The 27674-nt window shown below is 53.0% G+C and overlaps 1 protein-coding gene across 1 annotated transcript; it reads left to right on the top strand.

Annotated features, from left to right (window-relative positions):
- Positions 1–25943, top strand: L3MBTL1 (L3MBTL histone methyl-lysine binding protein 1). Its single transcript, XM_040248362.1, has 20 exons — positions 1–136; positions 309–535; positions 871–1012; positions 1311–1461; positions 1622–1754; positions 2311–2395; positions 6658–6746; positions 7234–7338; positions 8179–8314; positions 8654–8745; positions 10186–10337; positions 10936–11012; positions 11859–11944; positions 12130–12240; positions 12959–13073; positions 13862–13961; positions 14135–14472; positions 18074–18231; positions 18653–18715; positions 22853–25943. Exons 1-20 carry the CDS (start codon positions 1–3, stop codon positions 22985–22987), a joined length of 2631 nt encoding a protein of 876 aa, XP_040104296.1. The 3' UTR covers positions 22988–25943.
- The last annotated feature ends 1731 nt before the right edge of the window (positions 25944–27674 follow it).

Genomic DNA, 27674 nt, shown 5'->3' with positions numbered 1-27674 from the left:
ATGGAGGGGCATGCTGAAATGGAGATGCTGAGGACACTGAAGGGACCCTCCACAGGGGAGGTCAGCGTGCACCTGGTGGCCGGAGATAGCCCGGGCTCCGGCTCTCACCTGCCCACTGCTGCCTTTATCATTCCAGGTGGGCCAAGCCAGGGGTCTGGGGGAACAGGAGAATCCGCATCCATGCCCAGACAGATGTGGGTCCTGGGGAGGAGACGATACTTTTCACCTGCCTCCGCACTTGCATGGCAGGGTTGGGGCAGGGTCGTCAGGCTCGCCTGTGTCGTGTCTGTCCATGTATCTGTTCGCAGCCAGCTCGGCCGCCCTGGGTCTGCCCAGCAGTGCCCTGGATGTGTCCTGCTTTCCGCGGGAACCGATCCACGTGGGCACCCCGGAGCGACCGGCCGGCAGCGTACCTGTCACAGCCACGGTTCTGCCGCAGTTGAGCACGGGGCCGGCGGCCAGCCCCAGCGCCAGCACAGTGCGGCTCCTGGAGTGGACCGAGGCCGCGGCCCCGCCTTCGGGGAGTGGCCTGCGGGTCAGTAGCTGTGGGGATTGGCGGGGTCCAGCGAGCCGCCGCTGTGGGGCGGGGCCTGCGGGCCCGGAGGCGGGGCCAGAGGCGGAAGGTGGGGAAGCTGACCGAGAGGGAGGATTCTGGGGGCGGGGCTTGAGGTGAGGGACTCTGGGGGCGGGGCTTGAAGTGCTGCGCTCCCAAGACGAGACAGCTGGGGGGGTTTCTAGGGCCTGTCTTACGGTGAATGAGCCTTGGAGGCGTGGCTTGCAGTGAGGCGGCGGGAGGGGGAACCATGCTGACTGGGGGTGGGTCAAGGGCCAGTCCAGGAGTCGTGCCCCTCTGACCCTTCCGCGCTACAGTTCCGGGTAAGCGAGTACGCGCCGCCGAACATGGTGGGAGCAGAGCAACCCCCAAGCCCAGAGCTGCGGCGGGAAGGCGTGGCGGAGTACGAAGATGGCGAGGCCCCGGCGGGGGGTGGCGGCGCCGACCCCCAACAGCCGGGTAGGAGCCCCAGGCCCGGAGCTGGGCCCCTGCGGAGGCTGGGAGAGCCCCGAACTCGCGGGAGAGCCGAAGCCAGAGGCGTGGCCCGAGGGGGCGTGGCCCGGGTCCCGGCTGGTGTGCCCCCTCCGGCGGGTTGGTCTTGGGGCGGAGAAGGCTCTGGCGAGGGGGACAGGGCTGCCCAGTGGGGGAAGTAGGGAACGGGACCGAGATGGAGGCCCAGTGTGGGCTCCGAGGTGGGCGGAGCCTGAGTGTGGGACGTGTTGGGTGGGCGGCCTGAGGTCCCTTTGGTCTCCCCCAGCGGACCTCTCCCAGGACCCTCCGGAAGGTCCGCCTCAAGACCCACCAGAGGATGATGGCACCTGCCCGTGCCAGGCCTGTGGGCCTCAGCAAGGCGCTGGTCCAGATCCTAGTTCCTCCAATGATGGCTGCCCTCAGCGCTTCCAGGAGCGGTAAGCAGGAGGGAGTTAAGCCCCACTTCTCTGCCTTTTCCGGTCCCGAAGCCCCTTTGCGGCTTCTCTGGCCCCAAGGCCCCTCTCCTGTTCCGATCTTTGAGGGTAGGTGGATGGTGCAGGGTGGGTGGTTCCTTCCCTCAGGCTCCCCGTCCCTCAGGTCAGTCATAGTGGAGAACTCCTCAGGCCAGACCAACTGCACCAGCGCTTCTGAGCTCCTCAAACCCGTGAAGAAGAGGAAGCACAGGGAATATCAGAGCCCATCCGAGGAGGAATCTGAGCCAGAGGCCATGGTAGGAAGCGGACAGCTGGGAGGGCAGGGGGAGGCTGTACCTCAATTCTCACCAGCCCCTCCATTAATCCAGATGGTGGGGCTGGGCCACAGAAGACACATAATAACTCACTCATCATATTTTGGGGTCCTGTCTGGAGTCAGATCCTGTACTTGGTTGCAGGGAAATAAATAAACCACTTTCCTGTTTTTCTAGAGCCCTCACCTCAGTCTAATGGCAGGGCTGTCACCTTGACATGAACCAGCACCCAAGTGGGTGTGCAGGCAGATGGAAAGATTCCTCACTGGGGCCCCATCTCTGGGCTAGAGGCCATGGAGCACAGGGCAGGTATTCGTGTCCTCAGTTTTCCCACCTGGGAATGAGAACTGTAATCAGGCTGTGTAAACTAGGGGGTGTGAGACTGTGGTAAAGGGTTCCTGCTGGTAGCCTAGAAGAATATCCACCCATTGGGAGCGGAACACCGTGTGACCAGAGAGCTAGGCCTGGGTCAGGAATGGAGATGGGGCTTCAGGCCGACTCACAAAGACAGGAAGCTGGGATCTGTTGCCCTCTCCAGGAGAAGCAAGAAGAAGGAAAGGATCCAGAGGGACAACCTACCACTAACACCCCAGAAAGTGAGGAATGGAACAGCAGCCAGCCTGGTATGATGGCCTGTGTATATATATTCATGAGCCATGTGTATACGCCTTTGGAGGTGTGAAGCTGGGAGTGCATTGTGATGGTGTATTGTACATATATAGATGCCCATAAGTTAGCATGTATGTGTGCGTGTGTGACAGAGAGAGTGTGTTTTTGGTTTGTGCCATGGTATATGTATCTTCTTGAGGCTAATATCATATGTTTGTTTATTCTCTATTATCCAGCGACTTAGCAGCCAGTTGTGAGTAGACCTCATAATATCCAAAGACTTGAGCAGACGTTAATGGCACCACATGGTATTGCTTCCCTGTGGTGGTGTGGGCAAGTCCGTACTGGTCACTGGTCTGACCTTGCTATTTGGGCCTCCATTCTAATCCTTTGGTTCTAAGGAAAATGGAACAAAGATCATTAATAGCCAGCTGTGGCCCTCAGACCTTCTGTATTACCATCTCCACTTTACATGACAACAGCCAATTGGAGCCAAGTAGAGTTTATCACACAGTCACCCAGAGACTGTGTAGCAATGTCTGTCTGCCTTCCTCAAAACTGAATCTCTTCTGCTAGTCATTATATCCCTGGTCCTTAGCCCAGAGGCTGGTGTGGAGTATACTCTCAATAAATGTTTGTTCAGTGGATGAATAAATGAGTTGTATGTTGGTGTTTCCTCTTGGACCATGGCTTAGTTGCATGACTCACTGTCTTTCCTGTTCCTTAGAGAGCCAGAGAGTGAGGTCAGTTTTAGGACATCTTTCTCCCTTGAGGAGCCCATTGCCAGTCAGAGGAGCCTGATCTGTGTCCAGGGCTTCAAACTCCATACTATTCTATATTCTGCCTATCTTAGCCAAACCATATTTTCATGGCTCTCTCTCTCACACAAGCTGTCACATCAGAAGCTGAAGTCTTAGCTCTCATTAGTTTTTGTCCCCTTTTAATTGATTAATTGGCTGTACCAGGTCTTCACTGTGGCACGAAAGATCTTTGGTCTTCGTTGTGGCACGCGGGCTCTTTAGTTGAGGCATGTGAATTCTTAGTTAAGGCGTGTGGAATCTAGTTCCCTCCTCAGGGATCAAACCTGGGCCCCCTGCTTTGGGAGCATGGAGTCTTAGCCACTGGACCACCAGGAAAGTTCTGGTTTATGTCCTCTTAAGTCTTAAATAGAGGCAGGAGTTAATATATCTAACTATATTATATATATCTAACTCTAGATATATAGGTATATTGGCTTGACTGTTCTGTCTTTCTTAAGAAAGTACATTCTTAAACTAGCATTTTTTCTGCTGGGTCCTGTTGACCAGGTTGAAGTTATCTTTTGATTTGTACATTTCACCATCTCAACTGTGAATATTAATGTGTGGCATTAGTTTCTGGATATTTCCTCCTTTCTGCCTTTTTTCAAGGGAAGAAACCTTGTCAGTAGACAGAAGTTTGCTCTTATGGCTAAAGTCTTTTCCCACTCATTTTGGGGATCTTTTCGCAGAAGAATCTGGGAGTAGGAGTGGGCATGGCAGGGCTGCTCGTGTGTCCTGTGTGTGCAGAGAATCTGTGTCTAACGTATCCATTTTTTTCTACAGTTAATGCTTTATACATGTTTTTGTAAGAAATAGCTTTCTAATAGCTTTATTGAGTTATAATTTACAAAACATGCAATCTACTCATTTGAGGTATACAATTCAGTGGATTTTGGTCTATTCATGGAATTGTATAAATATAACCACAATCAATTTTAGAACATTTTCATCACTCCAAAAAGAAACCCTATACCTATGAACTGACATTCCACCCAAACCACGAATTCCCCTCCAGAGTTAGTCAACCACCAATCTACTTTCTGTATACATGGATTTGCCTGTTTTAGACATTTCATATAAATGAGATCATATAGCATGCGGTCCTTTGTGACTGGCTTCTTGCACTTAGCACAGTGTTTTCATAGTTTATGCATATTGTTCCATGTATCAGTATTTCATCCATTTTTATTGCTGAATAATATTCCATTGTAGGAAATATCACACTTTATCAACTGATGGGTATGTGTGTTCTTTTTCACTTTGGGGCTGTTATGAACAATGCTGATATGAGCATCGGTGCACAAATTTTGTCTGGCCATAAGTGTTCATTTCTCTTGGGTATATACATAGGAGTGGAATTGCTGGGTGCTATGGTAACCGTATGTTTAGCCTCTTAAGGAACTGCTGGAATGTTTTCCAAAGTGGCCAAACCACTGTTTATTCCCACCAGTAGCGTATGAAAGTTCCAGTTTATCCACATTCTCACCAAGACTTGTTATAATTTGTCTTTTTTATTTTTAAAAAGGGTTTATTTAGTTGTCCTGACTTTTAATTGCAGCATATGGGATCTAATTCCCCGTCCAGGGATCGAACCCAGGTGCCCTGCATTGGGAGCACAGAGTCTTAGCCACTGGACCACCAGTGAAGTCCCTCTGTCTTTTTTATTATAACCATCCTAGTGGGTATGAGGAGAAGGCAATGGCACCCCACTCCAGTACTCTTGCCTGGAAAATCCCTTGGACATGGACGGAGGATCCTGGTAGGCTGCAGTCCATGAGGTCTCTAAGAGTCGGACACGACTGAGCAACTTCACTTTGACTTTTCACTTTCATGCATTGGAGAAGGAAATGGCAACCCACTCCAGTGTTCTTGCCTGGAGAATCCCAGGGACGGAGGAGGCTGGTGGACTGCCGTCTATGGGGTCGCACAGAGTTGGACACGACTGAAGTGACTTAGCAGCAGCAGCAGCAGTGGATATGAAGTTATAGCTCATTGAGGTGGATTTTTGGCTGCGCTGGGTCTGTTGACTTTTTTTGGTTGCTGCGAGCAGGGGCTACTCTTCTTTACACTGCCCGGGCTTCTTGCTGTGGTGGTTTCTTGTTTCAGAGCACAGGCTCTGGGCACTAAGACTTCAGCAATTGCAGCGTTCTAGCTCTAGAGAGTATAGGCTTCAGTAGCTGTGGCCCACGCGCTTAGTTGCTCTGGGATGTGTGGAATCTCCCCAGATCAGGAATCTAACCTGTGTCCCCTGCATTGGCAGGTGGATTCTTAACCGCTACACCACCAAGGAAACCCTCTGTGTGGTCTCTTCTGTTCTTCATCCTTGCATGTTTTCCTCTCTTTTTTCCCTCTTTTTCCTCTTCTTTCCCAGTGAGCTTAGGTGGTGCTGTGATTCAGTCCTCTGGCTCAGGACTTGTCACACAGCTTTGGCCCTCTGTGGTTGAGACTTTGTAACCTCTGTTCAGTTCAGTTCAGTTCAATCGCTCAATAGTGTCCGACTCTTTGCGACCCCATGAATTGCAGCACGCCAGGCCTCCCTGTCCATCACCAACTCCCGGAGTTCACTCAGACTCACGTCCATCGAGTCAGTGATGCCATCCAGCCATCTCACCCTCGGTCGTCCCCTTCTCCTCCTGCCCCCAATCCCTCCCAGCATCAGAGTCTTTTCCAATGAGTCAACTCTTTGCATGAGGTGGCCAAAGTACTGGAGTTTCAGCTTTAGCATCATTCCTTCCAAAGAAATCCCAGGGCTGATCTCCTTCAGAATGGACTGGTTGGATCTCCTTGCAGTCCAAGGGACTCTCAAGAGTCTTCTCCAACACCACAGTTCAAAAGCATCAATTCTTGGCGCTCAGCTTTCTTCATAGTCCAACTCTCACATCCATACATGACCACAGAAAAAACCTTAGCCTTGACTAGACGGACCTTTGTTAGCAAAGTAATGCCTCTGCTTTTCAATATGCTGTCTAGGTTGGTCATAACTAACCTCTGTTAGTGGGCCCATAATCCAGAGCGCCTTTGCTGACAATGGCCTAGGGGTGGGGGCCGGGCAGGGCAGGCAGAATTTGGTGCAGCCTCACCTGAGACTGAGTCTTGCCTGGGCCCTGTGTGTCTGGCACCCTCATGGCTGAGTGGAATCAGAGGGCAGCACGTGATCACAGACAGAGGTTTGTTTTGGAGATAAGGTAGAGTTGGGTTGGGGGAACTGAGGAAGGTCGTATTTAAGAAGCAGCCTAGGACTTTTCTGCTGGCTCTATAAGTAAAGAATCTGCCTGCAATGCAGGAGACATGGGTTCGATCCCCGGGTCAGGAAGATCCCCTGGAGGAGGAAATGGCAACCCACTCCAGTATTCTTGCCTGGAGAATTCCAGGGACAGAGGAGCCTGGTGGGCTGCAGTCCATGAGGTTGAAACAGTCAGGATAGGGCTTAGCCAACCACCACCTGAAGGGTCAGCCTGTCTGTCTTCTCCCCACAGCCTCAGAGGAGAAGAAACCAGGCTGGTCGTGGGAATCCTACCTTGAGGAGCAGAAGGCCATCGCTGCCCCGATCAGCCTCTTCCAGGACGTGAGTTGGATACTTCTGTGTTAGAAAGAGCTTGTCTCCCAGTCCAGGGACTCACCTCCAAACTCAGGCCTTCTGCTGCTTTCTGTGTCTGACATTCCTCAAAGGACTGGCAGGATGGAAGGGGGACAGACTGATTAGGGACCTAGAGTAGAAAAGGGCTCACTATAAGGGACTTCCTGGGTGGGAAGAAATAGGAGGTGGGACCCAGGCTTCCCCATCACTGGGCCTGCAGACTTTTGAATTCTGTTGCCTTTTACTTAATTCTACACACTGAGTTGGGTAAGATGGAGCCCTGAAGTCCACTTTTCAAGGGACCTGGAGGCTAGTCTATCCTGCTTTGGATCCCTGCACTAAAGTTCCCCAAATAAGTTACCTCTTTGGTAGTGCTAAGCACGTGGGCCCCTATGGTAGTTTCTTCGCCCCCAGCCCACTAGGCTAGGATAATGCCAGAGGGGAGCTGGATCCTCTCCCATCTGTGCGTTAACAGTACCAGACAGTCACTCATAACAAGAATGGCTTCAGACCGGGCATGAAGTTGGAAGGCATCGACCCTCAGCACCCGAGCATGTACTTCATCCTCACTGTGACCGAGGTGAGCTGAGGCTGGCACCCCCATCCTGATGACTCCCCTTGGGATGGACTGAAGGAGTCAGCCAAGGGCACGGAGGGCCTGGATTCAGACAGCACCCAAACTAATAGGGGGTTGAGGCAGAATATGCAGAAAACTAAAATGTAAACAAAAAGCAGGAGAAGGGTTGAGATGGTGAGGTTACTGAGGAGCAGCACTCCCAAGGGCAGGGATGGTGGCATGAGTCCAACAAGGTCCTTATCCTCTTAGGAGCTCACAGTTGTGTGGGCATCAGCCAGATAAACAGTGATACCCCTCAGGGGTGATGACAGTTGTATGCAAGGGGGCACTGAAGGGGCAGGAATGGCTTCAGAGGGGAAGAGCCTCCATTGCTGAGTCTCGAGAGGTGAGTACGATGTCCCAGGCACAAGAGGCAAAGTGAGAAAAAAGCACTGGGCCATGGAACAACACGTTCAAGGGCTCCATGTTCAAGGAACTGCCATTAGCAGACTGAGGTCTGAGCAGTGAGAGGAGGAAGCTGAAGGAAGGGTCCTTGAGGGCCCTGAGCTTTGGTCAGTGCCTTTGGAATCTGTCCAGGGCTCAAAGCGGCCAGAGGTTGTCTTAGAATCTCCTGTCTTGTGCCCAGAGCTCAGGGCTCATTAGCACATGAGCTGTGCTCCTGGTAGGATGGGAGGGTGTATGGCAAAGTTCAGGATGCGGGGAAATCTGGGAGTCAGGAGGGGTGAAGGGGGTAACCTTCCAGCAACAGACCCCTGAGACTACCAGGCTGGACGAGGAGCAGTGAGGGAAGGGAAATGGTGTCTGCTGGCACTGAGTCCCTGTGCTTCCCCCTTACGGGGTCAGGTGTGTGGCTACCGCCTACGTCTGCACTTTGATGGGTATTCTGAGGGCCATGACTTTTGGATCAATGCCAATTCCCCTGACATTCATCCGGCTGGCTGGTTCGAGAAGACGGGGCACAAGCTGCAGCCCCCCAAAGGTAAGGCCTGGCTGGGTTGGTCCCAGTGAGGCAGTGAGCCCCCAGACCCTCCCTCTTGCCTTCCCTGTGGTTCCCCCCTTCCCTGTTCCCGTTGCACAGTCAGCCTTTCTGCGTCCCATCCTGCTATGGCTTGGCCTCAGAGCTTCTGCTCTGCCCTTGCCCTTTGAGAGAAATCCACCCAGGCTGCGTCCTGCTTTGGCAGGGGGGTCCCTGGGCAGGTTCCTGAGGGTTGTGGGGTCCTCAGGCCTGCCTGATTCTGCTGCTTCCGTGTGGGGTGCCCTCGCCACAGCCCAGCCTCTGTCTGCACGGCGCTCTGTTCGTCCCCCCCGAGGGGCCTAGGTTACAAGGAGGAGGAGTTCAGCTGGAGCCAGTACCTGCGCAGCACAAGAGCCCAGGCTGCCCCCAAGCACCTGTTTGTGAGCCAGAGCCACGTGAGTGCCCCCAGGACAGTCACTGCAGCCGGCCAGGGTATCTGAGTCAGCAGACGAGCGCTCACTTACGGGTGCTCTCAGCTCAGTTCTGGTCCTCACTGAACGGGAGGGCCTCCCTGAGTAGCTCCAGGGCCAGAGAGGAAAGCAATTTTGGGTTTCCTCCAGTTCCCCGCCTCCTCCCTACTGCTGAAATCCTCTCCTCCACACATCCCCTCTGAGCCTGGGCACTGAGGTGTCCTTCTTTCTTGCTTGGGTTTCCCTGCAATTCTTGTCGACAGGTCCAAACCTTTATTCTGGGAGCGGCTTTTTGCATCCTTTTGACCAACATTGAGGCTCTCCCACATGGTCCCAGTGCTCGCCTCTTGTCCTTCTCTCTGTTCGAGGCAACTGGCAACTTTATCCCACAGTTAAAGCATCTCCTAATCCCAAACTAGAGGCCTGAGGGATCTAGGGAACTCACAGTAAACATGTTATTGTTGTCGCTAAGTCATGTCTGACTCTCTGCTACTGCGTAGACTGTAGCCCACCAGGCTCCTATGTCCGTGGGATTTCCCAGGCAAGAATACTGGGGTGGGTTGCCATTTCTTTCTCCAGAGGACCGTCTTGACCCAGGGATCGAACCCAAGTCTTCTGGGTCTCCTGCATTGGCAGGTGGATTCTTTTACCACTGAGCCACCGGGGAAGCCCGGTAAACATGTTACCATCTTGAAAGTCCTGGGTCCCTGTGGGCCAGGGACTGCCCCATGTTGTTCAGGCATGGACAGTACCACCCACCCCGGTCCTGCCCCAGAGACCATACTTACAGGTGACTGGTGGGCTTCTACCAGCTCTGTGTGACAGGGGATGCAGATTTTAAGTCAAACTGTTCAAGTCCCAGCTCCACCAATGACCAGCTTTGTGGTCCTGGGCAAGTCACTTAACTTATAAAAATGGAGACAATGATACCCATCTCCCTAGGGTTATTGTAAAGACTGAGGGAGGTGATGGCTTTTGGAGTTTATGTCCGACACTTGGCAGGTGCCTCCCTGCCCCCTCTCCCCACCTCCTGCCTCACATGTCAGCTCATCTTTCCCCACCACCCCGTGGTGCACCCAGTTCCCTCAGCTCAAGCTAAGCCAGGCTTGTCTGGGGAGGGGAGGCTTGTGCTCAGCCTGCAGTCACCTGGCAGGCTTTTTGGGTGAGTGAGTGGCCTCCTATCAGTGAGGCTTCCTCTGAGCATTCCTCAGAGGCCAGAAGTGCCTGAGGGCTCAGGGCTGGGGGGTATTATTCTGCCCTGGAGAGACCCTCTTCCTCAGCCTCTTTCTCCCACCCTCCCCGCCCGTGCCCACCCAGCAGAAGCACAACCCCCAGGGAACCTGTTCCTCTTCCTTTGCCAGTGGGTCCTGGGCCAGCACAAGCCAGCCTGGGCCTGGCCGTGGCAGCCCCTCTTCTTGCCCCCAGAGTCCCCCACCCCTGGGCTTCCAGGTGGGCATGAAGCTGGAGGCTGTGGACCGCATGAACCCGTCCCTCGTCTGCGTGGCCAGTGTGACCGACGTGGTGGACAGCCGCTTCCTGGTGCACTTTGACAACTGGGATGACACTTACGACTACTGGTAGTGGGAGGGCCCAGACTTGCCTCCAGGGGGTGGGGGAAAGGGGTGGGCGAGGGACGGTGGGCCTGGGATGCACCAGGCAGCCCGGCTCAGCCCTGATATTCATAATGCTCAGCGGACAGTTGACTGCCCTGTGGATCTCATCTACAGGGGCCCAGCCTTTTTGGCACCAGGGAAAATAATATTTTCAAGGACCCAGGGTCGGGGGTGGTTTGGGGATGATTCAAGCACATTACGTTTATTGTGCACTTTATTTCTGTTACTATTACAGCAGCCCCACCTCAGATCACTAGGCGTTAGATCCCGGAGGTCGGGGACTCCTGATCTGCATCATTTAGTAATTATGATGCCAATTAAATGTTTCATCTAAAAGTACCAAGGTTAAAACAAGCAGACCCCTGTGACCCATCTCTGAGATATTAAGGTGGTATTAGGGTTTTTAGTTACTGTTGGAATTTTCTGACTCCCTCACCAGTCACCAGTCTGACTCTCCCTCAGAAGTAACATGAGGGTGGGCCCTGTCGCCATGATGTCACAGGACAGCGGGCTCCGGGCCTCGAAGTCTCACCTGAGACAGTGAAGAATTCTTGGGTTTCAGGTGTGATTCCAGCAGCCCCTACATCCACCCGGTGGGCTGGTGCCAGAAGCAAGGAAAGCCCCTCACCCCTCCACAAGGTGACCCTGCAACCTGAGCCACCCCTCTCTCCCTGGTCCCTTACCAGTACCTCATTAGCTGGGTCTCTAAGGGCAGGCCAAGGGCATAGGCGTAGCCTGGAGCCTTAGCTTCTTTGCCTGAGAGCTGAGAACCCTTTGATCTTAGGAGAGTCCTGTTAAACCCTGACTTTGTTGAGGCTGAAGGGAAATTCCTGGTCCAGGGGTTAGGACTCTGCCCTTTCACTGCAGAGGACATCGGTTCAATCCCTGGTCAGGGAACTAAGATCTCACAGGCAAAAAAAAAAAAAAAAAAGTTAGATGAGCCCTCTCAGTAAGGGAACAGGAATCTAGAGTGAAGAAAGCGTATCCTTCCCTGTCAGGGTATTATACTGGCACTAGTTATAAACAGCCCCCCTGCCAGTGCAGGAGACGTCAGAGACGCAAGTTTGATCCCTGGGTCAGGAAGATCTGGAGGAAGGCATAGCAACCCACTCCGGTATTCTTGCCTGGAGAATTCCATGGGCAGAGAAGCCTGATGGGCTTCGGTCCATAGCATCGCAAAGAGCTGGACACGACTGAAGCGACTTAGCACTCAGAACATACATTAGGGGTTCAGATGGGACTGGAACTGGAGCAAGGCAACAGAGCCAAAGAGAGGACTGGGAACCAGGGTTCCCAGATAACCAACTAAATGGCTTGCTTCTGCCCGGCACACCTCCCCTTCAGGAGCCCCCTGCAAGGAGCAGGCTGTGATACAGGGGGATTTCTGTCCACGGGCTTCTGTCCTTTCCACGCCCCTGGCCCTGCTTGGAGGGGAGGAGCTCCCCGCTACACCTGCCTAGACATTGCCCTCATCCTCTCCTCCAGACTACCCAGACCCTGACAGCTTCTGTTGGGAGAAATATCTGGAAGAAACCAGGGCCTCCGCTGTACCTGCCTGGGCCTTCAAGGTGGTGAGTTGGCTTTCTCTGCCCCCAGAGCTGAGTCCAGGAAAGTGCAGAGCCCTCGGTCAGGCAGGACAGGGCCCCAGCCTCCCACTTTGGCCACGGTTTCCCCAAGCACAACACCTGGGCATCCCTCTTGGGGCCTCAGCTCTGCTGAGCAGGGCCTTGGCCTGAAGACCACTCTCCCCCTGTAGCGACCCCCACACAGCTTCCTGGTCAACATGAAGCTGGAGGCCGTGGACCGCAGGAACCCAGCCCTAATTCGTGTGGCCAGTGTGGAGGATGTGGAGGATCATCGGATAAAGGTGGCTCTGGGCCCCTCGGGCTAGGGGAGTGGACAGGCCGACGGGGCAGGACTTCCGTAGATGGGGCTGAGGTCAAAGGCATAGCATGAGTCAGACTGCAGGGAAGCTGCATGTTGCAGGGAAGGGAGCTCTAAACTTGAGGCCAAAGATCTTGAGTCTCAGTCAGGTCTCATCTGCAACTTAACCTTTGTGAGTCGGGACAAGTCCCGTCCCTTCTCTGAGCCTATCAGATAGGCCCACAAATCCTTGTCCTACCCAAGGACTGATGGGAGATGCCAGTAACTTCGAGGTTTCCCTGGTGGCTCAGCAATAAAGAATTCACTTGCAGTGCAGGAGCCACAGGAGACACGGGTTCTATCCCTGGGTTGGGAAGATCCCCTGGAGGAGGGAATGGCAACCCACTCCAGTATTCTTGTCTGAAGAATCCCCATAGACAGAGAAGCCTGGTTGGTAGGCTACAGTTCATGGGGTCCCACAGAGTTGGACATGACTGAAGCAACTTGGTATGCGTGCCAGTAACTTCATAGGTGGAACCCTTGGGAAGTGTGGCGGTCGAGATGGATTATTGTGAGGTTGGACCCTTTGTCCTTCCAATTCAGGATCTTGCTTCTGACAGGCCCCAGGGATGGGGAGAGCCTCCTGGAGCCTGGAGGACCTCTCAGCCAAGCTGGGCTTCATGAGGAACACCTGACCTCCTGGCCCTTTCTTTCCTCCCCAGCTCCATTTTGATGGCTGGAGTCACGCCTATGACTTCTGGATTGATGCTGACCACCCTGACATCCACCCAGCGGGCTGGTGCTCCAAGACAGGACATCCCCTGCAGCCTCCTCTCCGTGTGTACCCCTGGGGCACTCTCACCCTTTCCTCCTGATGTCTGACCCTGCCCCCGACCTCTGGCACCACCCAGTTTCTATAGTATGCCCACAGTAAACTCTGGGGTCCCTCATCCTCCCCACCCTGGGGAGGATCTCTGCCACACTGAGCAGTGCTTCTGGCCTCCCCAGTTGTTGGGTGGGGGACCTGGAGGTGTGAAGGGCCAAGCTCACTTGTGAGCAGATGCTTCGGAGGTAGTTGTGCCCTGAGGAGTCCTCTCAGCATCCAGCAGAGCAGCGCAGAGCATGCGCGGTGCTTGCTAAGGCACACGGCTCCCTGCATCAGATCCTGCTCCCCGCTGCTGGCAGGGCTTGGAGGTCGCCCACATCTGTTTCATACAGGGCGTGGATCCCTTCTCAACTGTTCTCCAAGCATAGGCAGAGACTGAAAAATAGTCCCCAAAGTCCTGGGGTTGAAACTGAGAAACAAGAATAACATGAATCTGCCTGGTGTAGCTTCTGGGTGCAGCTGTGTCCACACCAGCCCAGAGCTGATCGAGGGTGCTCCTCTTCCCAGAGACAGAGGGTATGGCCTGCAGGTTTCCACAGTGTATATGAGAGGCAAACCCCCATTCCCCCGTGAGGGACTGATGGCCATCAGCAGGAAGTGGCATCCCAGCCTGGCTCAGGGCCCCTGTACCTGGGAACTGGTTCCTAGTGCTGACCTTCCCTACCTTCCATGTCCCTTCCCCCAGGCCCACCTCCACCCCCCGGACCCCATGCTGACGCTTTTCTGCCTGCCCCTCCAGAACCCAGAGAGCCCAGTGCTGCCTCCCCGACGGGCTGTCCCCCTCTCAGCTATCGGAGCCTGCCACACACAAGGACCTCCAAGTACAGCTTTCACCACCGGTGAGTGAAGGGTTCCTGCTCAGGGACCCTCAGGCACTGCTCAGAGGGGGTCTGTCTTGTATCCACCATGGGTGGCCAACCAGGGTCCACCCGTCTGCTCTCCCAGTGGGGCCAGGCTTGGGAAGAGCCAAGTGGGACCAAGCAGCTTCATCTCAAACCTTCTTCTTCTCCAGGAAGTGCCCCACTCCTGGTTGTGATGGCTCTGGCCACGTCACCGGCAAGTTCACAGCTCACCACTGCCTCTCGGGTTGCCCCCTGGCCGAGAGGAACCAGAGCCGGCTGAAGGCAGAGCTGTCGGACACGGAGGCCTCGGCCCGTAAGAGGAACCTCTCGGGCTTCTCCCTAAGGAAGAAGCCTCGCCATCACGGCCGGTGCGGAGGGCAAGGGTGCGGGGCCTCAAGTCCTCCGAGGCCAGAGCAGGCGCTGAGTCCCTGTCATGGGCCCGGCTCCTCTCTCTCCAGGATCGGGCGCCCTCCAAAGTACCGGAAGATCCCACAGGAAGATTTTCCGAGTGAGTCCTGGGTTATTTGTTCCCTGTGTCCTCCACCGTGTTCACTGTGACAGCTTAGCTATTGGTGGGAGGAGTCACCAGGGGTGCACAGAGTGGGAGAGGCTGGGAGGCAGGTGTCGCGATACTTGGAGATAGAGGGCAGTGCCGAGACACAGCATGGGGCCTTGAACAGCCTCATATGCTAGGCCCTTTCTACCTCAGGCCTTGCTGTGAGTCTGCCGGAAAGATGCAGAGCCTCTCTGGGCTCCTGGGCTCCCCCTGTGAGGCGGGATGATGCCCCCAGCTCTGCTTTTCTCAGTCTTGGCTTCCCGGGAGGGAAGTCACGGCCATTACTTTCTAGTTGTGTGACCTCTGAGCTTTCTCATTTGAAAACATGAATAATACCTGCCTTTCAGGTGTCAGTTACCTGAAATAATAGTGCCTACTACACTATCAAGCACCTGCTATAGGCCAGGCACCGTTTCAGGTGCTTTATCTTTACCATCTCGCTGACGCTCACAAGTGGTCTGCAACATAGATGTTGTACACCTGGTCTGCTTCCATTGTAAGGCCGTGTTCTGACTGCCAGAGGGTGCTTGCCTGCTGTGTTCATTCCAGAATTATCCTGAGAATTTGTGAAGTCTTTCCATGGACAAGGCTATGTTCCAGATTAGACTGGGAAGGACTCACCTGAGTCCTGAGACTTCAGGGACAGGGCGGGGGACAGCGCCCAGGCCTTTGACCTCTGGGCAGGGCTCCCCTGTTCCATCAGCTGGCTGGCTCTCACAGAGGGGACAGTGGTCCCTCTGGATTTTGTTCTGGAGACTTCTCACGCGTCCATGGGTAGGCCTCCTCAGTGTGGGTCTGCTGGAAAACAGCTCCCTAGGGAAAGCTGCCTGCCTGGAGAGCTCAGGACTTGGCTGTGCTCACGGTGCTTATGGGGCCCTCCAGGACCCATGAGTGTCAGCTCTTGGAGACAACGAGGAAACCACCATGATTTCCTTACACAACCACTTCATCTTCTTTGTATTTCTTTTTAAAATTTATTTGGCTGGACCAGGTCTTAGTGGCAGCATGTGAACTCTTAGTTGTGGCATGTGGGATCTAGTTGCCTGACAAGGAATCGAACTCAGGCCTCCTGCATTGAGAGCTCAGAGTCTTAACCACTGGACCACCAGAGAAGTCCCCTCAACCGGTTTGTTTTCAAGTTGGGAAACTGAGGCCCATGTTAAGTAAGGTGCCCAGCATTAAAAAAACAAATAGTAAGGAACTGATTCCAAGTCCAATTTGTGGTTTCTGTTTTACTGCATTCTCCTTCTTCCCTGCCCTCACCTTCCCACAGTGCCTGTTCAGCACATAGTTGCTAACTTCTAATAATAATGCTCTGGACTGAATGTTTGTAACCCCCCAAACACATATGTTGACACTTAATCCTCAATGTCAGGATATTTGGAGTGGGGCCTTTGGGAGGTGATTAGGTCATGAGGATGGACCCCTCATGAATGGGATTAGGAGACCCCTTGACCCTTCTGCCATGTGAGGACGCAGTGAGGAGATGGCAGCCGGGGGGGTCAGGAAGTGGGCCTTCACTACATACCCAGTCTGCTGGTGCCTTGATCTGAGACTTTCAGCTTCTAGAACTATGAGAAACACATTTCTGTTGTTTTTAAGCAAAAGACAAAAAAGAGGAGCTATAATAGATGCTTAGCAGTTAGATAAGATACCACCCTGGTGGCTCAAATGGTAAAGAATATGCCTGCAGTGCAGGAGACCCAGGTTCAATCCTTGGAAAAAGGAATGGCAACCCACTCCAGTATTCTTGCCTGGAAAACCCCATGGACTAGAGGTCTGGTGGGCTATAGTCCATAAGGTCTCAGAAAGTCAGAGAAGACTGAGCAACTAACACACACACACACAAAATAGATGTTTTGCAGTTAGATAAGATACTACGGGCTGCCTACAAATGCTTCTGTCCTGTGCTCTGGGGAAGAAAGATAAGGAGCTCAGCCCCCAGACTCCTCGCCAGGATACATGGAGCACCAGATAGCGGACTTCGAAGAGGGACACTGTGAGGACAGGAGGCCAAGTGCTGATGGCAGCAGCTGTCACAGGAGAGCCAGGCTGTACCCTAAACGGGTCCTCTGCAGGGGCTGACTGGGCTGTGCAGTGGTTGCAAGCTCTGGGGTTGTCCTGAAGGCTGGGGCTCTTCAGAGTGTGGATGGGAGCCTGAATTTGGGCCAATGAGCAGACAGACAGCAGGCGGGCAGTTAGAGAAGAACGATCAGTGAGGCTGGAACCAGGATCCCAGAGGCTCTGAGGATGACTGTGAGGTCCAAGGAGTCAGGGCAAAAGACTGAAGTGAAGGGGAGGGACAGAAGGACACGGTGATGAGCAAGGTGGGCCTCGGAGAAGAGAACAGCGGGGGGCCACGTGCTTGAGAGTCTGGAATTAGCACCAAGTAAATAGGATAGAGCCGGCTCTCTTGGACTCTGGGCAGAGGCAGGGCAAGCCCCCTGGGACAGTGGCCACATGGCCAAGGCCGGCCAAGGCCAGCCAAGTCAGGTAAGGTAGGCAGAAGCCAGGTTTGCCAGAGTCCCCAGAAGTAGACAAAGTACACAGCTGCCAAGGCCGGCCAAGGAGGAAGCCAGGTAGTGCAGGGTCACTCACCAAGAGGTAGATCCACTTGGAGGCTGGAGGTTGGGAGCCAGGGGTTCCAGGAGCAGACGAAGCAGAGGGATAGGCAGTGTGGGTGAGCGAGCGGATCAGGGATCACCCTGGAGGTGCCAGAATAGGCGAGGGGCTGGGGTGCAGGGAATGAACCAGACCCAGCTGGGGACGTAGTGGGAGAAGAGGACCTTAAGGCAGTGGCATCAGCTGGGGGGTTTGCTTCAGACAGGGTAGGCTGGTTCTCCCCACCACCACCACCACCCCGCCACGGCATGCGGGGATCTTAGTGCTCTGACCAGGGATCAAACCTATCCCTCCTCTTGTGGAAGTGTGGCGTCTTAGCCACTGGACGGCCAGGGAAGTCCCCTGGGAAGGCTGACTCTGCTTCTCAAACAGAATCCCCCTGAGGCTGCAACAGTCAGGGCCCAAAAGGACTTCGCAAACGGAGGGCAAACAGGATGGACATTTGATGTCCAGCCTGAGGGTACGGCAACCCACTCCAGGATACTTCCCCGGAGAATCCCATGGACAGAGGAGCCTGGCGGGCTCCAGGCCATAGCGTCACAAAAAGTTGGACACAACTGAAGCTACTGAGCACACAGCACGCTGAGGTGGCTTGGATATCAGGGGCTCTGGGGATGCGGGGTCTCCAGAGAGTGCTGTTTCCAGGACGCTGCTGCAGCTCCAGGAGAAAAGAGCATCCTTGCGGGGCAGGTGCTACAGCCTCAGGGGACGGTGGGGTCTTCCTACGTGGTCTGTAACATGAGGGACAAGCGCTCGGTGAGGAGTTGGGGGATCTGGCTCACTCCCTTGGCTCTGCAGGGCTATCTGAAAGGGGCCACGGTCCAGCACCCTCTGCCAGCCAGTCTCCCAGGTGGCCTGGGGGTGAGCGGGCTTTGGAGGGAGACAGGTTTGGCCTCGGCCCTGGCCGCCAGCCTCTGCCTCTGCCTTGCAGCGCTGACCACCGAGGTCACGCACCAGTCCCTCTTCATGTCGGCGCTGTCGGCCCACCCCGACCGGTCGCTGTCCGTGTGCTGGGAGCAGCACTGCAAGCTCCTGCCCGGCGTGGCCGGCATCTCGGCCTCAACAGTCGCCAAGTGGACCATCGATGAGGTGAGGGGCAGGGACCCGTCCCTCTCCCTCTGCCCCTCCTTTGCCCTCACCGCGCCCTGATGGGGAGGGCTCAGAAAGGGGCCCCGTCAGGTGGAGCACCATCCCACTCCTGACTCATCATCCCTCCATCTACAGCCTCTCCCAGCTGCCCAGTGGGGCTGCCTGAGCACCATTTGATAGGCCCATCCTGCGGGGTGGGGAGGGGGGCGTGCCTCTAATCCAGCAAGAGACACCAACTCAGCCTAGGGCCTTGGGAGCAAGGGGCCTCACCTTGGGCCCCCAGCGGCACAGAGAGTCAGGATCCTCTGGGGCTGCTAAGAAAAATTACACTGTCAGAGCCCAGGAGGCACCAACGCCAGGCAGGGCCACCTCCTCTCCTGAGCCCCGTGCCCTTGGCAACACGTCTCCTTTGGTTTCCAAGGTCTTCGGCTTCGTTCAGACCCTGACAGGTTGTGAAGACCAAGCGCGGCTCTTCAAGGATGAGGTGGGTGCTCGGTGCAGGGTGGGGACCAAGCAGCGTCACGGTCCTTGAGATGGCAGGGCGTGGGCACCCTCCCCAGCACTGCCCCCAGCTGGGGAGGGCCTCTCTTGTCCCACCTGAGGTCGGGGGGACCAGTCCCAGTGACCCACGTCTTTGGGGAAAATCTGGTACAGATGGCCTGGCTTGGGAACCCAGCCCTCTGTGTTCAGACTGTCAGCAGGAAGGGAAGCCATCCCGGAAACACGATTCCATTCACTCCTTTGCTCTCTGTCCAAACTTAGCTTCCCTAGTGGCAGTCAATTAAAATGTATTTTGACTGACAACGACTATTGCTATTTACTGCAAGGATGCTAACTCACACCTAAAATTAAGACCCAAAAGCTTACCAAAGATGAGCAGCAGTGAGTTGTAGGCGAAAGGCCACTAGCTTCGTGGGCAGGCGGGTGTGAATCCTGGCTCTGCAGGTTAGAGGTCTTTGGAATCTGCATCTCCGTATCTGTAAACTAGAGAGAAAGTGGATGTAATGATGACCACCCTGCAAGGCCGCGTGAGCGCTGGAATTGACGAGTGGTCCTGGTACCAGAATGTCTAGTGTGACTATGTCGCTAGCGTCTCTGTAGCCACAGGCCCGATATAGGGAGGGCTCAATCAGTGGTGGTTCTGGCTTTCACTGTGTAGTTGTCCTTCAATAAAGAGCTTTATCATGACTCTCCTAACTTGTAGAGTTTGAAATTGGAAGAGACCTTTTGAGTTTATTTAGGAATTCCTTCCAAAGACTACACATACCCCCTTCACCTAAGAGAGTGTAGTCTTAGCTCCCCAAAGATGCCGCCTCCAGGTGAGGTGCCCAAAAGAAAGAAGTCTCCTCTTTCCCAGGAAGCATCTCTTTATCCAGGCCCAGCACGGCCAGTTTCTTCATCGACCCTTGGACAGTGGCTCTCCCAAGTGCCTCTCCATCTGGGTGCTCGCCTTCTTGGTTCATGATCTTCTTATTGGACTGTGTGTGTTCAGAGCTGTGCCCTATGTTTCAGATGCCCTCGGATCAACACAGAACACACTGGGCTACTGATCCTCGGGGTGTTCATTCCTTTTGTTTTTAAAAAGACTCTGTATGTTTTTAGAGCGGCTTTAGGTTCACAGCAAAATTGAAAGAAAGGTGCAGAGAGTTCCCATGTAACCCCCTGCCCCATTATCAGCATCCCCCATCAGAGTGGTCCCCAAGAAAGTGGTTACACCTGATGAACTGACACCTAGGTTTTTTTAATGGAGGTAAAATATGCATGGAGTGAGATGTACACACACATATTTAATTATGCTTCTCAAAAGTATAATTCTACAGGTTTTGTGAAATGTATATACCCTGAACCCAATATGTCAGTCAAGATATGAAACATCCATCATACCAGAAAGTTCTTTCTTGACCCCTGTTGTCAGCTCTCATAGACAACCACTGTTCTGATTTCTAGCTCCAAAGATGAGTTTTATCTGTTCTTGAACTTCGTGTTAATGGAATCATACAACACATACTCTTTTGCATTTGTCTCTTTTCAGTGTAATGTTTTGGAGGTTCACCTGCATTGTGTGTAACTAGTAGTCAGCTCCTTTTTATCCTGAGTGGTGCTCTGTTTTATGAATATCCCACAGTTCTCCTGTTAATGGGCATTTGGGTAGTTTTCTTCTTCTCCAGATTTGAACCCTATATTTTTGTTGGCAGAAGTTCTCACGAGCTTTATTACAGCCACGTCATACCAGCTTGGAGTTTGTGAAAGTCCCCAGGTTGCCCCTTCTGTCAATTGTCTGCTATAGTCTAACCAAATCTTCCAGTGTGTTACTTGTACTGCTGGAGGGTTTTCTTTTTTGTATTAGCCTTAATGTAAAACTTTACATGTTTCCCTATTAAATGATCTCTTGCTGGTTTCATAGTCTCATTATTCTGTCATGTCTAATATTAACAAGGCTTCCTATCCTTGTACAACTTGTGCTAAGCCTTCTGTCTTCCACCAAGTCTTCTGTGCACGTGTTTAATGAGACAGAGCGGAAGATGTGGCACCCACTAGAGATCTTCCTTTGGGTGACAACAGGTTGTAAATCAGTGCTCTTTGAGTTCAGGGGCTTAGCCAGCCACAGAATCACCCCGGGCTTTGGGCTTTCTCCCCTTTTTAGGGGGAGTGGTCTCTCCCTTGAGCATCTGCTGTGTATTTCAGTTTAGCATGATCTGTGATGCAAAAAAGCAATGCCAAAGGGGGGCAGTGTGCTGGTAGCCCACCGGCATCCAGGAGAGTCTACCCAGGGTAGACGGGGACCTCTGCAAGGTCTGAGGATTGCCTTCTCCAGGCCTGGCCTACATCATCTGTCATCCCCAAGGAGGACGCTGCTCCAAGGAATGGGCTTTCTCTGGCTGAACTGATGCTTTGTGGGACATGAGTGAGGATTCATTCCATTCGGGACAGACCAGCCATTAGAGGAATGCTTCATGAGTGAGAAATTGGATCTGCTCCAATTTCGGATCAGTGGTCTGATGGGTTGCCTGTCCAATCTGGTGATCAGCACGGGGGTCCTAGGGAAAGTCTGTCCAGTCCTCTCTTTGTCCCCTTTATGGTAGCTGTTGTGTATTTGTTCACCAGATAATTACTGATATCTGTTATGTGCCTGGCCCGGCATAACGTGATTGAGGGCCGACTCCTTAGTCTTTCTGCCTTAGTTTCCTCATCTGTAATATGGGGGTAATACTGGTACTGCTTCTGAGAAGTGTTGTGAGGATTATTGAATCAGTTAATGCACCAGCAGTGTTTAAGAAGAGTGCTGGGCTCATAAGGAACACCATAGTCATGTTGTATTTGCTGTGATGCTTAGGGAAGAGCCATAGGAGGGATGGTGCCTCTTCGATAAAGGGGTCCTAGCCTCAGAGGAGGGAGTTCTTCAACCCAGTGGTGGGACCAGGAGCCCTGTGGCCCTCCTGCCCAGAGGCTGGCCAGCCCAGCCCAGCCCCGCTGCCAAGAAGCAAAGCCTTTGTGCTCACCTCCCCTCTCCTTGCCACACCTCCCTCCCTCCCTCTCTGGCTCTCTTCAAGTCCTCCCCTCCTCCTTAACAGACTTCTCGCTTCTGTCTCTACCTGTAACCCCATCCCAGAGAATTAACAATTATCAACCACTTTCGTATTTGCTTTGCCTATTTTTAGGTGAAGTAGCTTTAAGTAAATAGTGGACATCATGACCTTTCAGCCCTGAGCCCTTCAGCACGCATCTCTTAAAAACTAAAGTCTTTCTCTGCATAACCGCCACCTTGTCATCCCACTGAACAAATGGGCAATAGCTGCTTTATATCACTTGTATTCTGCTGTATTCAGATGTCCCTGCTTGTGCCTGGAATATCTTTTGCAGTTGGTGTTTTTGAGCCAGGACCCAAGCAAGGTTCACACAAATGATCTGGATCATCACGTCTCTTAAATATCTTCTGTTCTAGAGTAATTGCCCTCTGCTTTTTTCTTTTTTCACAACACTGAAAACAGTCTTGGTGAATGTGAACTTCTAGACTTGTCTCATTGCTTCCTCGAGGTGTCATTTAACTAATTCCACTCTCCCCTGTATTTCTAATAAACTGGACATCGGCTGCAGAGGCTTGGTTAGATTCAAGTTAAATCTCTCTCTCTTTTCTTCCCCACCCTGCCCTTCCTTCTCAAAAAGAGCTCACAGGTAACAAGGTAGAGCTTAGCCCACGTCACATGGGATTGCCCGCCGTGTCTGCTGGTTTACTATTCACAGCACTGAAATAGACTTGTGGGTTTATATGAGGACAGCAACAACGGGTTCTTAGAAGCCCCTGTTAGTGAGGACGCAGAGTGTTTTGCAAGTACACTCTGAAATCCAGACCAGCCAGCCGGAAGAGAGAGAGACTGTGTGTGTGTGGACACGGGGAGGCCAGTGGATGTCTTTCTTTCCTTCTCTGTCCCCATCGCTGTCTTCCTTTTTTCCTCCCTCCCTTCCTTGTCCTTTCTCCTTTCTCCTTCCTCTCCCACCTTCCGCCGCCCCTCCCCACGCCCGTCCTTCACGCCCATCTTCTTTCTCCCTCCCACCCCCCATGCATACCCCCACCCTCCTCCTTCCCCTCTCCGCTTTCCACCTCCCTCCCGCGACCCCTCAGATGATTGACGGCGAGGCCTTCCTTTTGCTGACACAGGCGGACATTGTGAAGATCATGAGCGTCAAGCTGGGCCCAGCCTTGAAGATCTACAACGCCATTCTCATGTTCAAAACTGCCGACGACACCTTAAAGTGACTGGCTCAGGGCTGGGCCCTCCCTCTGCAGCTGATGCTTCCCTCCCAACTTGAGTTCCTACCATCCCACTTGTGGTCCCCCCAACCCACCCTCTGGCCCTTAACCGGGGTGGTCCTTCTCTCCGGGGCCACTTCCTGCAAGGTACAGGGGAGCAGAGGAGCCCTGGGGAGGATGGAGTCCTGGAGCTCATCCCCACCAGGCACACCAGTGAGGGTGTGAGCCTGCCGCTGGAGCGTTACTGGTGGCAAAGGTTGAAGGTGCCCCACCCATGACGGCCCCACCTCTCCAGCGACCTGTTTCATCACCGAAGGGTCTTTCTCTCAGCAGTTAAAAAAGAGTCTGGTAGAACGGGAGTCCTTCAGCCTGAGGCCCTTCTCTCTTCAGCGTCTCTATGCTTCCCCCTCCCCACCCCGCCGTCTCCTTTCCTCCCTCCAGGAAGCCACCCTGCCTTCCTCCCTCCAGGAAGGAAGCCACCCTGTCACAAACACATTGATTCAAAGCAGCACCTTTGTTTCTGTCTGCTGGTTTTGTTGCCCTCATTCTGCTGTCTGGTTTTCCCAGACATTCCCAGAGGTGTGTCTTCATAGCATCACTGAGGGCTGGGGGTGCCTTTCTGTCTCTTGCCCAGCAGTGGGGATTCTGAGCCAGGATGCCTTCTTCAGCGTGCCCAGTTCTGGACCACTCAGTATTTGAGTGTCCCCCGTGCCCTATCTGGTTTCCAGCAGAGTGGGTGGTTAGAACCTGTTTGGCTTCTGCAGCAGAGGCTGAGGTTCCCCAGATGTTCCCACACACCCCCTGTGTCAACTGTGGAGAGGAAGCAGGCTGGCCGGCTAGGTAGCCGAGGCCAACCCCCTGGGTACATCAGATAATCCCTGCCATGGGCCTGCAAGGTGGTCGGCAGACATGGAGGCTCTCAAAGCAGAGCAGAGCATCCTTCCCTGCCGCCGTGGATCTCAGCCAGTGTATTGCCCAGGAGGTAAGGGCCCCATGCCTGCCAGGCCTTTTGCCGTGGGAATGCCTGCCTGGTATGCACTCTGCCTGGCATGCACCTCCCCCCCATGGTGTCATATTCAACCTGTCTCTTAGATGTCTTGGTTTTGGGAAGTCTTACAAAGACTCATAAAAGGTGGGAGTTGGGAAGAAGGTGAATTCCTCTAGCTTTGAATTCTCCATGTCCCTTAAGCTTCTCTACCACCCTCCATCTTGCGTTGCCAGCCAGGTACCTGCCATGGCTCTGGGATTTTGACCTTTCTGTCCAAGTGTGGCCTCCACTGAGTCCCTGCCAAACCTGCCTCCCAGCCTACAGGGGCAGGGGGCAGAGGCCCTGGAGGACCCGGCCGCACCCGTGGAGGTGAGGTGCCACCGCCAGGCTCTTGTGGAACCTGGGGCCTTCCCTGGACCCCTCATCTCCGCCACGTGATGCACATGTGCAGGTGTGTGTCGGGCACTCTCGGGTGTGCTTGTCAGGGTGCAGATGTGAGGCTCGGTGTGGGAAAATGTCAAGGGCTATTATTGTGAAAATACGAAGCTTTATCTTTGGAAAACCCAAAGCTCTGTTGATTTCCTGCCCCGGCCCAAGAGAGGACTCTCTCTCATGGAAGCCCGGGTAGCTGGACCAGGGCGGCCGTTCAGCCCCCTGCTGCACTGCCACAGGGGTGCGGACGGACCTCAGAGACACCACCTTCCCGGGAAGGCTTGGCCCGGCCCTGCCCTGGGCAGGGAGCTGGGTTTACCAAGGTTGCACAGGCGTCCCCTTGCCCAGGAGTAAGGAGGAGCCCGTCTGAGCCTCTCTGTCCTGGTTGCTCGGGTGGCACTGAAACCCACCAGCTCCATGGCCTCGTCTGCCCCTCCGTGAGATTGCAGAGAGAGCTCGCTGACTCTGGCGTAAGAAGACAGCAAGCACACACAGCCACGCTGTGGGGCCTCTCCACTTCTAAGGAGCACAGCTGGGACAGCTGAGCCACATGGGTCTGCCCTCCACTGCCCTAACCCTTGTCTACGGGAAAGACAAGATGGACCAGAGGCCTTGGAAAAAAGGGCCCCCAGGCCCCCAAACTTTGAGCCTCAGCACTGTCTTACACCAACATCAAACTCTGGAAAGAAACCAAATCATTAAAAAAAAAGGAGGGAGGATAAGAAATCTGCCTTCTGTCCACCCCACTGGTTCTTCACCCCCTCCCTTCCCCAAATGAAATCATTACACCATGACCTGGGCACACAGTGAGGGGTGAAGGGAGGGAGTTGGCATCCCTGTCCTATGCCCTCCGACCTGCTCTCCAGCGGAAAAAACCACCATACTTTGGCCCTGGCAGCCTCTCCCAGCCCTTGCCCTGGCTTAGGACAGCCAGACACTTTCTGTTTAATTTCTGAAGCAGAGAGTATGATCCTAGAGTTGGAACATGAAGCCTGTTTGCACTTTCATTCACATGCACTTTGGTGGAGTTGTTTTTTTGTACTTGCCTCGTGAGAGTGTGCCTGTGTGTGTATGTGTGTGTGTGTGTGTTTGTGCATGCACGCACACGTGCGTGTTCTTTAAGAGAATCTTCTGGTTAAAGATAAAGTCACTCTTGAGAGAGAAAAATTTACAAATAAAATGTGGTGTATTTTGTCAGTGTATTGAAACAACATAAATAAACTTGAAGAACAGGATGGTTTGCTGTCAGAGTCTGTTTCTGTTTTCATGGTCAGAGATCCAGAAAGCACAAAATGAATTACTGTTCCATTAATGGAGAGAATAAAGCATTCTTTATTGTAACATAATAAAGCTGTTAGAGGTCCTAAAGCATCTGGTTTTTATTCTATTTTAAAGAAACAAAGGATAAAGATAGATGGCTGTATTAGTCAACATAATGTGAAAATGGGAACCCCCTGAGAATAGTGTGAAAATGACCTGATCCTTGACAATTTATAAATGGTCAAGAGGGGAAAATTCAATAAAGCCTCTAGGTTTTCTGGGTATTTTTTTGTGGTTTTTTTTGCTTTTTGTTTTGCTTTTGTTTGCTGCGCTGGGTCTTCGTTGCTGTGCATGGGCTTTCTCTAGCTGCAGCGAGCAGGGGCTACTCGCCAGCTGTGGTGCGTGGGGCTCTCCTTGCAGTGGCTCCTCTGTTGCAGACCACGGGCCCCAGAGCGCACGGGCTTGTGTAGCTGTGGCTCAAAATTCAGTCGCTCCGCAGCTTGTGGAGTCCTCCCCGACCAGTGATTGGTGTGTGTGCCCTGCACTGGCAGGCAGATTCTCATCCACTGTACCACCAGAGAAGTCCCTCCCGTTTTTTTATTTTTATTTATTTATTTTTCCTCCCGTTTTTTTAAATGACCTCAAATTGAGGGATGGGGAAATGTCAAGATGAACAGTTAGAATTTGTTAAAGTTCCCAGAAATGGTGTGAGCAGATGCGGAAGTGGCAGAAATAGTCCATCACATCACACCAGCACCATCCTTAATTCCTTGTTTCCGCTGCTCTTCCAGACTGCTTGGCTAGAAGAGTGCCAGCCACGGAGCTGCCTAAGAGCCCGTCTTTCCCACACTTTAGCCAGGAATTTATCTTACTGAGCAGGTTGGAACCATGGTGGACTGATGTTCTTTGGCTTCAACCCTTAGGGCTGCCCAGGAAGCAACTGGAATTTGGGGCAGGGGTGGATTAACTTTGACTTCCCTTTACCTTGCTCCTCAAACCTCCTACCCCATTACCATTCACTTTGTCTCACTTTTATCCTCACCGTCTATGTCACAGAGAAAACGGAGGTCATCAGAAGGAATACCCCACCTTCCTGCCGCCACCTTATATGACAGTCCCCTCTTACCTGCATCCATCCTTCCCTCTTTCCTACCTATCACAGTGGAAGAACTGATCCTTCCCTTTGTCTGAAGCTAACCATCTACCAGCCATGTCTGCTATAAAAGGAAAAGAAATGGTATTGAAAGACAAATAAGGACTTTTGGAAATTTCAAATGTGATTGCAGAGATAATTCAGCACAAGGGTTGAAAGATTAAGTTGATATTGTCCCAAAAGTAAAATAAAAAAAGAGATGAAAATGGGGAAGAGTAAGAAAATTAGGAGGAGAAGGGGATGACAGAGGATGAGATGGTTGAATGGCATTACCGATTCGATGGACATGAGTTTGAGCAAGCTCTGGGAGTTGGTGATGGACAGGGAAGCCTGGCGTGCTGCAGTCCATGGGGTCGCAGAGAGACAGAGACTGAACTGAACTGAACTGAACTGAAGGAAATTCGAGGACTAACTAGAAATCCAATATACGACTAATAGAAATGCCGTTAAGAGAGAACAGATAAATTATTATAATAAAAAGGAACTTAAAAAAGGAAATTTCACAGAGAGACAAATGGAAAGATCCCACTACATGCCCAGGCCAGTGGATGTAAAAGGAATGACACCAAGCTATATTATTGTGAGATGTCAGAATAATGAGAACAAAGAGGAGAGCTAAAAGCTCCCAGAGGAATAAAACAGGTCACACCAAAGGAACATGAAGTACAATAGCACTGACCTTCTCAATAGCTATGCTGGAAGCAAGAGGAAAGAGAGGAATGTCTTCACAACTTCAAAGAAAAATTCTGTGCCCAGTCAAGCTGTCAATCAAATATGAAAGCAGAACATTTTCAAACATTCAAGGCTTCAAACTTTTACCTCCCATGCACCTTTCCTCAGAAAGCCACTGGAGAATGTGT

The sequence above is a fragment of the Oryx dammah genome, unplaced genomic scaffold (assembly GCF_014754425.2).
Source record: "Oryx dammah isolate SB20612 unplaced genomic scaffold, SCBI_Odam_1.1 HiC_scaffold_10, whole genome shotgun sequence".
NCBI lineage: Eukaryota > Metazoa > Chordata > Mammalia > Artiodactyla > Bovidae > Oryx > Oryx dammah.
This window is presented reverse-complemented; position numbering and strand designations above follow the sequence as displayed.